Below are 16,439 nucleotides of genomic sequence, written 5' to 3' on the forward strand. Positions count from 1 at the left end.
ATCTGAACAATGAACTCTTTTGCAATCCTGTGATCATTGCAACATTTTACATGAGTCTGCATAAAAAATGGACCAAAATCTCTGATAAGCTGTAAGACATGTGCCACACTAGGATCTAGATTTTATTTGATTCCCGATTCATCACAGAGCTTGGTCAAGAAATGGTCACAAATAAAATAAAAGGCAAGGCATGTGTTGTCTGATCGATCTAATTTCATTTGTAAGGATACACCAGAGATGGGGCACTCGAGTCACATGACTTGACTCAAGTCAAAATTAAGTCACAAAAAATTGAGACTTGCTTGACAAATATCCAAAAAAGACTCGACTTGACTTGGACTTGGCTGTCATGACTTAAGACTTGACTTGGACCTGAGTTAAATGATTTGAAAAAAACTTGTTTTCGTTAAATACACAACCGTTTGTTATATATTATGCATTTAAAAACAAAACAAAACTGAAATTTCTAAGTTACGCATACTCAATATTAACTGGATCTGGACTGGATCATTTGGTTAAGAAGAACCGCTTTAAATGTAGAATTAAGTTAGGCAAAACAAGAAACCATTTCAGACAATGGATATCAAAAATCTGCAACTTATGTGTGAAATTGACTATATACATTATCTGGAATCTAAAGGTTCAAAATTGCCTTTAGAGTTCATTCTTAGCGATTCATATTACTAATCAAAACATTTTTATTGGAGTTATTGAAATGTACAAAATGTAAAAAAATGTACAAAAAGTTTCCCAAATCCCACTAGAGTGTCGCCTATTGGTGATTCTATGCTCTTTGCTTTAGTAGAGCAGGTAGTCTAATGCACTGTATAATGCAAGTGACCAAAAACATTGGAGGATCCGATTGCTATAAAATCACACAGAAAGGGTACCCAGAGCCACATAAAAGCAACAAGGAGTCCTGACCAATCATCATATATATGTCGGGAGTGAGGATTTGATGTGCACTTGTGTTGAATGTGAGGCCTATGCAGGGCTTAGGTTCATAATAAACCACAGACATGATCTGCTATTAATTATGTATTAATTTATGTATTTTTTAGCCATTTGTTTTCCTACTTATTTTCATAAACACAGCATAAATATGATGTAACAAAAGTTAATTAATACCTTATTTCTGCTCGTCTCTGCAAAAAAATGACTCCCATATTTTTTGAACATTTGCACTACATTAGTGACAAATGCTGTTTTGACTGGCATTTTGAAAACAAACCAATATTTCATAACCCAAAATAGGAAACTGTAGCGTGCAAGAAAAAGCATCTTTTATATTATTATTATTTTTTTCTTTCTAGAAACCTGTAAACTGTAGTAAACAGTTGCCAGGCTCATAATGCAAATGTACCATGGTTAAGAAAAACAAACAAGCAAAAAGAAAAAAGTACAGAATGTGACCATAATCCAGCAGGGGGGATGATTCAGGCCACATTAGTGTATGTTTCATATTAACTTTTATGTGCTGTTGATATTTGGCATATGATCGTACGGTTCTTGTTAGCATCTTATTGTCACCTTCAAACAGCTTGCACTTTGGGTGTAGACCGCCACGAAGAACACAGCCAATAATTTATTTTCCAAATACGGTTACATAATGCTGGCTAGCCTGTTTTAATGTTGCTAAGAAATCTTGTCTGTCAGCACAAACACTGGATAGGTTAACACTCCCAATGTGAGGGTCAATGCAATGACCCTTAACTTCACATCCTCTATTGCTCAAGGGAACTGGCTGTACAAAATGAAGATGAAATTGACTGGAAACTAGCATGGAGCTCCATTATGTTTTACTGACTAACAGTACATACGTTTACATATGTTTGACTGACATTAAAAACACTTTTAGTAACCATTAAGACAACTCATATACATATAGTGGTCCCTTGTTTTTAAGTTCTAAAAATAGCCCGCAATAGGCTATGAATCCGCAAATTAGTCCGCTTTAACTTTTACAATTATTATAGATGTTTCAAGGCTGTAAAACATCCAGAAGTCCAACATTTTGAGCGATGGTTAGCAACTTCCTCTGCCATTTTGGTGCTACTGTGAGTGCCTTTGATGGCGCAGAATATTTCGCTGACATTATGGGGCTTGTTGGGATGAAAACCTGCAAACATACATTACTGCACTTTAGAGTCACACTGCTAGCGATCGAAGATTTATGTGAATTTGGCAAGCTGAACACATTCTGTACTGTACAGGAAATACGGGACAGAGGAGATTGATTGACAATGGTCCACAGCCAATCAGGGCGCAGAACACAATGCACAAATCAGTAAAAAAGGTCCTATTGCACACAAAAAATCAGCAAAACTAGGAGACTGTGAACGGTGAGCATACAGTTACCACTGTAGGCAGTTATAAAACTCTACAGGCATTTCAAAGAATTTGGCAGTACATCCAGTTGGATTCACAACTGCAGACCAGGGGCATGTACAAAGACTTGCATTGAATTCATACCAAAACATTGCTATATATAATATATATAATTATATATAATATAATTATATAGTTGCCTCAATTGTGGGCGACACTTTACTGTCTGGAGTAGTATCCTTGTCTGTGGGAGACAGATGTATTAGAGGAATACTTTGTCAGGGCGGTACAGCAGCACCCTTCCGCTCTTATCAAGGTAGCGCAACCGGCATTTCAGCTATCCAATCGCCCACTCTACAACTGGTAAGAATGGGCATCATTGCATCTGCACTCTTGGTCAGTTTGTGGCTTTTTGAGGGGGGTTAACAGCCACATCTTTAATAAATAATTGCGGCCTCCTGATATGCAGTTAAATAATTATGCTTAATAAAATTAAATAAATCTTAGCTGGAATAATATCTTTAAATACATCACTCACCAAGTCACCCATCGCGCACCCTGCCATATTGGAGCCTCCTCACGGTCTCTGTTTCCAAATTTGGACCCAACTCAGCACAGAGCTCCAAAAGAATAGCTCTTGGAAATTTGAAATGGCCAATAAGCCAGTGATCATCATGGGCCAGAAAATCATCCTAATGATCCCTAAAAATTGTGTTCCCTTCAGATTCGACCATTGACAATGTCCTCTAATAAGGCCAACTCTGGAATTGCCATAGACTAAGGATTGTATACATTTGCAAATACTTTTATATGTTCTAAATCACATACTTGGTAAAATATATATATATATATATATATATATATATATATATATATATATATATATATATATATATATATATATATATATATATATATATAATATATATATATATTTATATATATATATATTTATTATATATATATATATATATATATATATATATATATATATATATATATATATATATATATATATATATATATATATATTGACCCATTTTATCAATTATAACTTAATAGCAATGCTTTTCACATATGTTGCTGCGATACTATGTACTGTGCAATTTAACATAATTGCCTCTAGAAGTCGCCAATGGAAATAAAACAAACACACACAAGAAATACACATACACCAGACATGAAGTTGGTGCAGACCAATGACTGTAAAAAATATGGACGACGCGACAGCCCCTTTTCCCATTGAACGCCTTGAGGGCAAAACGCCTGCTTGACGGGCACAAACTGTCGCAAAAGACTGCTGAAATTGGAGCCTTGACATGCGCAGAAGGACTGTCTGATGGAGCCAGAGGAGGAGCCGCGAAAATGAGCGGAGTCGAGCTTCCAATCAAACGCTTTATGTAAAATCAACCACGCCCCCTGAACTTCTCAGCATGCGTTTGCTGTCATATCAACACAAATGGATGTAATAACGTTAACAAATATGAGGGTTTTATATATTCAATCGCGCCAGCTCCGGGCCGCAGCGCATAACCTACTCGCGGCGTCGCGGGCTGATTCCGGCTCGCATGCGGCAGCGCCGGCTCGCTCGGCCGCCGCATCTGGCTCGATTGACTCGGGCTGGAATCGGGCAGTGAGTCCAGGCATCCAGAGTAAGTCCAGCAGAGGTAGTCAGTCTGACCTCTGAGGGGTAAGTCTCCGGCAGGCGAAAATTTTGCCGGAACTGGCCCGAGTGTATTTTGCTATCTGGGTGGTTAGACGTGTATCAGCAAACTAATAAAGCCCGAAAAAAGCCCTGACCTTAGCGAATAAACAGTGTTCCACCAGGATCATGTATGTCAGAAACTATACTTTACTGCTGAACTCATTTTGTCATGGTAAAATAACACAGAAATCGAATAATAACACTTCAGTCTCCTGCCGAAGCTCAGACGCGCTGCTTTGAGAAACTGTCAATCACAGCTGTCAATCACGATGACACGCCCAGCATTAAATTACTGCTAAAAACAAACTGTTTACAAAAATGAAGATCTGCACCTATTTCAGCACAATAATCAGTGCCTTAATCGACCAGAACCATCTTCCGGGAAATTTTATTGCAAGTGTAATATTTTTTTTATTTGGGCTCAAGTCTCCTTCATTAAAACGGAGGAGTCGGGCTTTATGACTTGTACTGCAGTCAGCCCCCAGGGGGCATTCTAACGGCCGAGACCTTCACTCAACCGCAGGCTTGCGGCACACTTGGTGCAGACCAACACACATTCTCACATTAATTTCATCGTTAGTAAATCCAAACGTGAGCGTGAAACCTGGCGTACGCAAAGTTTTTGTGTGTACGCAGCATTGAGTCATGAGGCCCCATGTGTAACAACTCCAGCCCAGGACCTCCACCTCCATCTTCATCACCCAGAACATTGTGCCACAAACATCAGGGTCTTGACCTGACTGCAGTGCATCTATGTCACCAACATGAGTGTGCAAACGCTTACATTTGATGGCATCTGGCACTTTTGAGAAGTGTTTAAGGATAAATCCTGGTTTTCACTGCACAGGGCAAATGGCAGACACTGTGTATGGTGGTGTCTCGGTGAGCAGTTTCATGATTAATTGAAATATGTCTGGCTGAAAAGAAAATAATATGCAATATATATGAAATATATACGTAAAATATGAAATTATGTAAGTTTTTGCATTTGATATTTCTGTAGATGCGAAAAGTATTCAATTATTAACATTATTATCAGTAGTAGTTAAAGGATTATATGCTTTTTAAAACTTTATTAAATATAAAATTGCATTAAATATGAAAGCTTAATGCAGATTAATACATTTTTAACCATAAAAAAAAACTATATTTTACTGGCTGACATTTACATTATGTCACAACAGAATGATCCAGAAAATGGATTTTGCACCATTTAAAATCAGATAAGTCATGCCAAACAATAAATATCAAGACAGGGGTTCGAGTTCACTATGAAATGCCACCAAGCTGGAAAATGAATCTGTTTTTAAGAAGGACCTGGTAAATCATGCTCTTTATACCTCCGGTCTGTGAGTAGATGGTCACACTGGGAAAATGTGAATGGGAATAACAGGAAAGTTTCACTTTACGGGTCAACAGTAGACCTCTTGTTTTATAAGAGATATCATGCATCAGAAAGAGCTAATAGGTACAGTGAACTGAATATATTTTTTAAGTATGGTAAAAGTTCAAGAAATAATTAACATTTGATTCTTATTTAAATCTAAAAAAATGCCCACAGTGCATATGGACTATTGCAAACATACAGGTAGCTTAGTAGTTGAAATATATAATGTAAATAATGCATTTCTTGAGTTACTACTGTATGATTAGGCTTCAGTAAAAACTGGCATTGGTTTCTTTATAAACAAGTTTTCACTTTTTCTAAGAAAATAATGTGACCTAGTTAAAGGAATCTTTTCCGGAACTGGTGCATGGTTTCATAACTTTTCTTGCCAAGATCTTTATTGGTAACATTTCTTTGTTTTCAACTCAACAGTTCCCAAAACAGCCGAGAATGACACATTTACTGACTATTTACTGGGAATAAATAAACAAAAAAGAGGCCAGAGTATTTCAGGAAAACCTGAAGGCAAAACAACAAACCTGGGCAGTCACTAGGTCACTTTGAATAAATAACTCATCGCACGGGTTCTTAAAATACTTGCTGTGAAAATTGGGTTACTCTTTATTTTAAAGGGCTCCTGTCATGCAAAAACAACTTTTGGAAGCTGTTTGGACAGAAATGTGTGTAGTATAATGTGTACACAGCCTCATTAGAGTGGTAAACACAGAGTGGTAAAACAAAGCCTTAAAATGTCAGCCAAATGTCAGCGATTTTGAGGCCAACCACTACGTGACATAGAAGTGCAGTTATTAAATTGTTTTCGATTGAAAATCACGTATTATCATATTTTAGTGTGGACATATATTACCATGTCCATAAAACAGGATTTGCAAAGAAACTGGGATTAAAAGATCTGTTCCATCTGTAGCTATTATAGATGCAAAATACAGTTAGCTTACGGTTTATTATATACCTCGTTTTTTTTAACAAGGTTTTCAGTTCAGTTGATGACTTGACACATCAGTATTTTTTAATTTTTTTTTGTTATTCTAGGCAATAGGAACAATAGGAACGTTTATGAATAAAAATGTACACTAGTTCGTAGTGTATTGCAGCTATAATAATAATAAAAAAATTAACACTGAAATCTCATATGTTGCAATCCTATGCTGGTAGGCTATCTGTGGAACAAATAAATTCCTACATTTTGAAAATAAACATCTACTGTACATGTGAACTTAATAGACATAAATTGACCACTTCAAATAAACATATTTGTACTTCAGTAAACATAAATAAACCATAACACTGCCTTTGTTGTTTTTATATGTCTTTCGGAACCAGTAGATTTTGTTTGCTGGAAGGATTCAGCAAAGGATTGTTGTTTTTTGGAGGACTTTATTACCTTCTCTGCTATCCTGCCTTCAGACAGTAATATTGTTGGGTAATGGCGCCACAATTGTGCAGTCACGTTGGAAGTGTTTCCGTTTCAGTAGGCTATAGCAGCCTGATCTCACAAGGAAACACAAGTATTTTACGTTTGGTCAGTTTAGTGGCTTATTTGTACGAATTTGCACGAAAATGTAGGATTTTAAAAAAGAGGTGTGGCACCCAACCCCACCCCTAACCATAACCATCATTGGGTGATGAATTAGATTGTACAAATTCATACGAATTAGCCACTAAATCAAAAAGTTACGAATTGCCGTGAGATTGCGTTGCCAATACATCAAACCAAAATGTCGCCACACCACGTATTTGAAAGACAAAGTTCTCGTACTGTTGCCTCACTACACTGCCGCTTCCCATGTTAAAGTTTGGAATGATGGTTAAGCGCCCCCTAACTTTAAAGCATATGATTCTATATATACTTGTGGGGAGAGTTTCCTCATCTCAGCTTGTAGACTTACAGGCACACACAGTCATTTCGGAGAGAAATAAAATGCACATAAATTATTTAAACGTAAAACCGTTAAACTCACAAGCATGTATTGAATGGTGGATGTTGTACCGAACGGTTCAATATTATATTGAGAATTGTGGCATCCCTAGAAGCTATGTTTCCATCCACCTATTTTTAGGCGTATTTTGAATATGCACATAAAAAATGGTTGATGGAAACGCCAAGATGCGCATAAAAAACATATATGCGTATAACTGAGTGGGATTAACATTTTTTTTTTTTTTTTGCATTTACTGCATGTCAGTATTGTCTTCTGAGGCGCAAGTCGTTTATTAAATAAAGAAAAGATTAACACAGCTTGTCTTCAGCATATTTTGATTTTACTGTTGATATTTTACTTTAGATAATCAGAAAGTGACGATTTTGTTCTAATGGTATGTTTCCACTGAGTGGTACAGTTCGGTACAGGTCACCTTTATCAGGCCTGCAAAAGGGTAACAATAGTGTGCGAAATAGCCTACTGTAACATCTGCAATTATAAAAAAATAAATAAATGCAACACATATGAACACACACAGACCCTTACAGTCTACCATATGTTACCAATTACAGAAAAACTACACAGCATTTAGTCCTTATTTGGGTTCAAAAACAACACACAACATTTAGCCTACAGTAACATCTCATCTGTATCTTCACCAGCACATGTAACATCTTGTTAGAAAGTGATTCCGTCATTCGAGTTCATAATAGTCCAAAAGGTGATGATAATAGTTAAACATTGCAGTTTGATCATGTTGGTTGCTGAAAGAATCATTTGCTCCTTTGTTTTTTCTGGTTTCTCTTTCTACTTTTTTTCTCTGTAAACCAATAGCGTTCAGCTGCGCGTCTTGCTCTGCCCTTTGGTACCCTTTTGTTGTGCTAGGTACCCTTTCGAAAGGATACCCAAAAAAGTGGTATAGTTCGCTTTTTGGTACCTTTTGACAGTGGAAACGGCGATAAAAGCATACCGAACCGTACCGTACCACTCGATGGAAACAGGCCATTAGGCAACCACGATTTTTTTTACAGTGTATGGAATTCATAACTGCTTGAATCATCGCAGTTGCATAGTGTCAGCTATAAAAGAGGATGCTTTAATCACACGACATAAGTCCAGGATTGTAGATGCTATTTTTTTTCACAGTAACATAACGGATCATATATGCAGCATATAATTACTTGTATGGTAGGTTTCCTGTCATATTTTCCACAAGTAGATGTGTAAAAAACGCAAAACATGTTAAAAATGCATGTGTTTGCTCTGATTCAAAGATACTTTTCTATGTCTCCGGTTTTCAAACTAAGAGTCCCACAAACATAGAAAGTTTAATATAAACCTAGATAACCTAAAAAATAAGGGAGGAAAATGATCATTGTTGTAATCTCACTAGAAAACATTGTGAATAATCAAAAGCTGCCTGGGGTATACAAGGTCTGACTGATCTAAAACTCTTTTTATTCGACTTGGCCACGCTATACTTCAGATTTTTCACCTTCAATGGTCTTGTTTAAGACATTCTGTTCACAACATAAGAAACTACATTTTAGTAAACTTTAAGGTTAGTGTTAGAACAGCAGGCTGATTTTCAGAGTTGTGCCAAGTGCACACTGTGATTTTGGCCATGTGAAAAAAAAAATTGGAAACATTCTAAAAAAAAAATTGGGTCCCTGGTGAGTATTCTGGATCACAATTTTGACATTCACTGACAGCCAACCGATTAATGGCTTTTGCAATCAAATTTTTTCTCTGATAAAATTCTGGCCATGTCAGAAAACATGAACATTCATGAAATGTGGCTTTGTTTCTTGACCTTTTATTGAGTTTATTTTTGCAATCTGTACATAAATCTGAGATCATTCATTCCTCATTTTAAACTAATGAAAATGGAATAAATTGTCTTTTTTCCCCCATCTGGTGTAGTTTTCATACTACGATACAAAAACAGTACAGGACAGTTTCCTAAACAACTTGATACTTTTTCTCTGTTAATGTCTCATGACCCAACCATTGTTATAAGCATTAAAAAACAATCATTTGAAATTTTTATTTCTAATTTATAAAAATACTCAGGGTTATGAGACCTTTATACTCTACAAATAGCCTTTTATTGACTTTTTAGTAGACAAAATCAAGATATTGTATAAAACAGAATTTTGTTAAGTTTGGTTAAGTTTTCAGAATCAGACATCTCCATAATTCAATTTGAAAATGAAAATAAATAGAAAGAAATGCATAAATACAAAATATAGTAAGCTTTAAATTTACTTACCAATTTACTTTTTAAATCATCCTTTTTAAAAGTTAATGTCATTCAGCAAAAAAAAAATAAAAAAATTTCAAATGATAATGTATAATTTTCATTTTCAACAACTCAACAACAACTCAAATTTGTTACCCATTATCACAACTGGTAAGCTGCTACAAAACCAATAGGTAAAGTCATAAAGACTAAGTGGTTTTTGCAAACAATGACCTACATTTTAGCCTTTAAACATACCATCATGCATTTATTACCTCCTTAGAGTTATCGTTAAACGAATCCATTTGTGTGATCAATCCAAACTCATTTGAACATATTTTCTGTAGCTTCTATTAATATTTCATTTGGTCCATCGTGACCAAATAGAGTGACATGTGAGACAACTCAAATGAACAATGAGGGATGGTTGACAGAAACTGACCCCAGATTGAGACAGGCGTAAAACACATGTCAAACCCATTAGATGTCGCAATCCGGCTGGGTCAAAGCCCAATTTACATCAGAGGAAAATTTAAAAACCCTTTAAGCAAGCTCTCAGAAATGGAACTGGTTTGCAGAAAACCAAATCCAAACAGCTCTCAGCAAATTAAGTGTCGAGAAACTGGAGAGACTTTGAGAAGGGCGAAAAACGTGAGCATGTGGAAGCAATTACTGGCTGCAGGCGGGATCGGTTAGCTTTCGGCTTGCCGGGTTCTTCCACGCTGCTGAGCCACCAGCCAAGTCTGTTTCGACAATCAACCAAGCCCATAATACTACCTCCTCGACTGACTGCAAAACTCTCTGGAGCTTCATAATGCTGCTTTCTCTATGCATATCAGGTTTGGAAATGAAAAAAAAAAAAAGTGTGAACCTTGATTCAAACAGTGACTCGCTTCGCCGAAACCGAAGGGGAATCCCACATGGAGTTGTAATGCAGTGCGAAGAGCTCGACTCTACATCTGGGAGGGGTCAGGAGGTTATTGATATTGTAAGACTGTGGGGACTGCTGGAAACGCATAAATAGCTGGAAGAAACACAGTAATCTTGCAGTCTTCTTCTGAATGCCCGGGCACAGGTGACCTCCACTCAGCTCTTCTGCAGGAAACCTCATCTGCCTCTGCAATCCCTGTAAGTGTTTTATGTTTTATTCATGCTGCACAGTGCCGAATTACTTAGGTTTAATTTTGATCAATACAGCTTTATAGAATATACATTTAAACACTGTTTTACTATTTAAAACTTACAGACTAAATTCTAGTTTAAGTGTGGCAATGTCCAAATAACACTAATAATTAATGCCTAAAACGCTAATAATTAATATTAAATATAAATTGTAACAGTCTACACTAATTTAAATAATCATTTATTTAAATAATTAGATATATTTTTTAAATATTGTCATGTTTAGAATCACTTTTAACAAACTATGGCATTTCATTTCCAGTCTGTTATTTGCTGAATATGCCATGTAACAGTGCCTGGAAAAAACAGACAGAATTTGGTTATCCTGACCTACATTCCTTCTTCCTTAGTCAGTGTATGACACAATTATATTAAATCACTCACAGAGGCAGCTTATGTAAAATCTTTCATTTCCACATGTTTCACCATTGTTACTTGGTTTAGTGAAAGGAGTGGTCCAAAATGTCCAAACCTGGTTATGGCATGTGTCCACATGCCCTGCATGGTAAAACGGTTATTGTTCCTTTGCAGAACCAACATGGAAACAATGACATCTCTGAGAGTGAACTGCTGGCTGACCATGACTCTGGCCCTGCTGAGTGGAGTCCCTGCAATGCCGGTGGATGTGGACCGCATGTGCACGGCCCCTTCCACGGCTAAGTACCGACTGACGTTTACTGGCCAGTGGACACAGACTGCCTTCCCCAAGCACTACCCTCTGTACAGGCCACCTGCTCAGTGGTCCCCTCTTATTGGTGAGTGGCTGCACTCTTAAAAATGAAGCTTCTTTATCAGCATTGATGGTTCTGTTAAAAATCTTAAAAATTTATGGATCATGAAGGTTCTATAGGGGAACAAAAATGGTTCTGTTAAATAACTTGATAGTTTCTGGTGTACTTAAGGATGTATACGAAAGAACTGAGTAGCAGAACATTTGTTGCTTTGCTTTTTTTTTTTCTCTGCACCATATGTTCAACCCAAGTCTTTGACATTGTCCCTGTCTCAAGGGGTTTACCAAGTAATTACAACTTCAACTCCTCCAAAAGGATGCCAAAGTTTGTTGATTTGCAGTCTTTATAATGAAGATTGCATAAGAGTTTTCCACAGAAGTGAATTTGCAGAAAATTATTTTGGGTTCTCAAAAAAATAAGTTACAAGTTTGAAGAACTTTTTAATAATCTTAAGAAATTTGTGTAGAACCTACGTACAACCATAGACACCAAAAAATTAGTGTATCTTTTAAATATGGCTGATCAGTGATTCTTGCAGGATTATTAAATAAAATCAAAATGCATCTATTTCCTATAGATTCGTGTAAAAATACAAAGATTTAAGTAACAGGGATGCCAAAAGCAATCTTGGCTCTAATGGATGACCTTCAACAAATTCTGCCTAAAAACATGTACTAATTAATTTCCTGTAAAAAATAAAAATTCTCCTATGAGCCACCGTACATTCACACACTGTTCCTATGGGTCTGAGCACAACAAATATGAAGGTGCTTGAATATCATGTTATGCACAAAAGCAGAAGTACACATCGAAAACTCATTTTCATTTCAGGAGTAACTCACAGTTCAGACTATCACCTCTGGCAAAGGAATGAGTACGCCAGTAATGGGGTGAGAGAGTTCTCTGAGAGAGCAGAGGCTTGGACCCTGATAAAGGAAGTGGAGGCAGCTGGGGATCGGATCCAGAGCGTCTATGGCCTCTTCTCAGCGCCAGCTGTGGTTGCAGGAACTGGCCACGCAACCACAGAATTTGAGGTCTTTGCGAGACACTCTTTGGTAAGTACACTGTGCACTGCAGCAGGTTAAAGACAGGACAAGCATGAGCCACCCTTCAGAAACTAAATGCTGGTCCTGTGTATGATTATATTTATGCTACACCACATCGTTAGCCATTGTTTAATTCAATTTGGACCCCCTTGTCTGACTGTACTGTATTGTTAAATCTTTCAGTTGGTCAGAAACATCACTGTGCTGACTAGATAAATCAGCTAAAATTAGTTTGGCTAGACTGGGAGACCAAGTACACCAGCTGAGACAATCCAAGACCTCTAAATTACCTGGTTTAAGCTGTCACCATAGCATGGTTTTTACAGCTTTTTAAATATATATATATATATATATATATATATATATATATATATATATATATATATATATATATATATATATATATATATATATATATATATATATAAACCACAGATGTTTTCAGTCAGAAAGTGTGGACACTGCCATACTTTTGGGACTGGCTCTCTACATGCTCATACTTCATTGGCCTCTCAGGCATTCCTTATAAAATATTATAGAAAGAATTATAAATAATAAAACTTTCCAAATGAAAACAAGCCAGTGGCAACTCAAATGGGCTAATGAGCAAGCTAAAACCGCAGTGCAACTGAACACTAATGGTCTTCTTGTTTTGCAGCTGTCCTTCATTGTTCGCATTGTGCCAAGTCCTGACTGGTTTATTGGAGTAGACAGTCTGAACTTGTGCGAGGGTGACCACTGGAAAGAAAACATAAGCCTAGAGCTCTACCCCTATGATGCCGGCACAGACAGTGGTTTCACCTTCTCCTCGCCAAACTTTGAAACCATTCCTCAAGACAAGGTCACTCAGGTAATGTCTAAAAGACATATATTTATAACATTTGGTCAGGTCTTCCAACCTGACATAAAGTTTCCAAACCAGCAGACAAACCTGACTTGGAGACAAATCAACAGAAGGAAACTTTTAAAGGCTGCATTTAGTTACATCATTTCATCAGACTCAACCTACTTTGGAAACCATTCCCTGCTCAAGAGAGATGGAGAAAAAAAAATTAGCTTTGTCTTCTAAAAAATCTGAAAACTCAGAGTACACTTAAAGAAATAAGGATACAAGATTTATCACAGACGTTCTACCTTTTTAAAAGGTAAACAATTGCACTAAAACTGTCAATATTGGTATCTTCAAGGTGCATTTTAGTACCTAACGCTTACATATTAGCACCAAATAGTACAGATGTTTACTGTTTGTTACAAGGTACAATCCCACTAACAGCTTTCGTACCTTTATATCTGATGTATTTGTTAGACCACCTAACCAATATTTTTTTAAGGTAGGCATGAAGATCTTGATAGGAATCTTGTTTACAGATACAGCTGAAGTCAGAATTATTAGCCCGCGTTTATTTTTTTCCCCAATTCATGTTTAACAAAGTTTTTTTTAAACCATTTCTAAACATACCAGTTTTAATAACTTATTTCTAATAACGGTTTTATTTTATCTTTGCCATGATGACAGTAAATAGCTTTTGACTAGATCTTTTTCAAGACACTTTTATACAGCTTAAAGTGTTTTTAAAGGCTTAACTAGGTTAACTAGGCAGGTTAGGGTAATTAGGCAAGTTATTGTATAACGATGGTTTGTTCTGTAGACAGTCGGGAAAAAATAGTTTAAAGGGGCTAATAAATTTGTATTTAAAATGGTGTTTAAAAAATTTAAAACTGCTTTTATTCTGGCCGAAATAAAACAAATAAGACTTTCTCCTGAAGAAAAAATATTATCAGATATACTGTGAAAATTTCCTTGCTCTGTTAAACATCATTTTGGAAAAATTTAAAAAAAAAAAAAATAAATAAAATAAAAGGGGGGCTAATTTTGACTTCAACTGTATGTCTTTTTCTCAACAGATAACCTCATCATTCCCAAGCCACCCAGCAAACTCTTTCTACTATCCCAGATTGAAGCACCTCCCCCCAATTGCCAAAGTCTCTCTAACCAAGATCAAGAACAACCAGATCTTCAGCTTACCCATCCAGCCAACACAGTCCAATCAGATCCCAAGCGGGAATGAAATAGACGGGCCTCTTATAAGTAAGCATTGAGAATTGTTTGTGATGATTTGTGATATGAATGAGGTAATGCTCTTTCAAAGTCTCCCCATATACAACCCCTCACCCCCTGAAATATGAATCAAACTACATTTGAATTGTATATTCATATATTCCGTTTTCGAAGAAACTCTACAAATCCTTAGAGAGAAGCTGTGGTGACTGAATCACAGGCTGTAGAAAGGTTTATCCATTCCCATGGTAACCAACACAACAAACTGCAACAAGATAATGGAGGCCAACTCGTTTAAAAGTTTCTTGCCACTCAGCACTCAGGAAGTGTTTGTCATGGACGTGAAATGTGTGCTTTTATTCCATCCTTCTGTTTTCCTACTTGCACAAAAGTCCCTGTCTGTGATACATATCAACCTTTTACAAGGTCAGGAGGATTTCTGGAAAGCATCAGTGAATCGGGACATCTCGTAGTCAAAATGAGAAGCAATTAGATCATAAGCATACAGTAAATTTAGCATAAAAATGATTTAGCATTTCAGCAACTTTCCATTTTGTTTCTTCAATGATTGGTGCTAGTTATCAGCCATTTTGTGAACATTGAATGTTTTGGAAGACCAATTCAATTGGTTTTTGTGCATCTGAGAGAATCCTGCAATATATGCTTAATATATAACTTCTACTAAAAATACATTTTTATACAACTCTAATCGCCAGGGACTTCCAATTCAATTGATTAATAAAAAATAGAAAAACAAGATATTAAAAAAAGAAAACATTGAATAACTTTTTCATTAAACTGGATTTGTTAGCCTTTTTAATGCAAAATTGATCGCCAAAATCAATTGACAAGTATCATTGACAAGTACAAATATAATAATCTGCTAAACTTATGATACTAATCAACAGCTCTCTCTCTCTTTTTATCCACAGATACCCCTCTGGACTGCGAGGTGTCTGTGTGGTCACCTTGGGGTCTTTGTAAAGGTCAGTGTGGTGAGAAAGGGGTAAAACACAGAACCCGTTATATTCACATGCATCCTGCAAACAACGGTGCTCCCTGTCCATCCCTAGAGGAAAAGAGACTCTGTATCCCTGACAACTGTGTGTGAATGTAAATCAGATGAGCCTCATCCAAACGGAAGAATCTGCAGCTTTTAAATGAGACTTTTTTTAAAAGGGAATGACCGGTTTCTTTAAGACTTTGATGGGTGATTTAACAAGCTGAAACAGTCTAGGCCACATATCTCAACTTTAAAAGGAAACTGAAGTATTCAAAGCAATGAAAAGACATTTAAGTTCATTGCATATAAAGGTAAAATATAGGGAACTGCAGATGTCATCAGCAACAAAAAACAAAAAAAAAAAACTTCAAAACAGCAGTGATAACAGGAGTTTAACTGATTTTGTTTTCACTTTCACACACTGTCCTCATACACTGTTCATGGAGTCTGATGCTCTCTGGTGGAAAAAATCACTGGTTTCATCATCACACTCAAAAGCTGAAACACATCTTTAGTTCAAACTACTCTGTTCTTGTCAATATATGTTGCATAAGTGGATGAATTCTGTACAATAACTGCAAAACTGTATATAAGTTGTAAATACAAATGAATAAAATGTATTTCTTCTGAATGTTTGTGTCTGTGTGAAAAAAAAATCATTGTCAACTCATCCAACTAAACCTACCTTAAAAGTTTCTAATCTAAACCTAATCTAGAAATACTCTCCTAATACTCTAAGAGTTGTTTAAATATAGTTGCAAAGTTATATTCGACAGAATATCAAAAAGAACCAGCAAAATGAAGTGTAACCAA

The 16,439-nt window shown here is 36.3% G+C and overlaps 1 protein-coding gene across 1 annotated transcript; it reads left to right on the plus strand.

The window, feature by feature from the left end:
* The first annotated feature begins 10,653 nt into the window (after positions 1 to 10,653).
* On the plus strand, positions 10,654 to 15,971 carry spon2b (spondin 2b, extracellular matrix protein). The gene is given in 6 exon segments (NM_131008.4): positions 10,654 to 10,733; positions 11,319 to 11,542; positions 12,350 to 12,573; positions 13,223 to 13,414; positions 14,470 to 14,653; positions 15,556 to 15,971. Coding segments are annotated over 5 exon segments (996 nt in total). The 5' UTR covers positions 10,654 to 10,733; positions 11,319 to 11,325; the 3' UTR covers positions 15,735 to 15,971.
* The last annotated feature ends 468 nt before the right edge of the window (positions 15,972 to 16,439 follow it).

This window comes from Danio rerio, chromosome 14 (assembly GCF_052040795.2).
Source record: "Danio rerio strain M-AB ecotype USA chromosome 14, GRCz13ab, whole genome shotgun sequence".
Taxonomy (NCBI): Eukaryota; Metazoa; Chordata; class Actinopteri; order Cypriniformes; family Danionidae; genus Danio; species Danio rerio.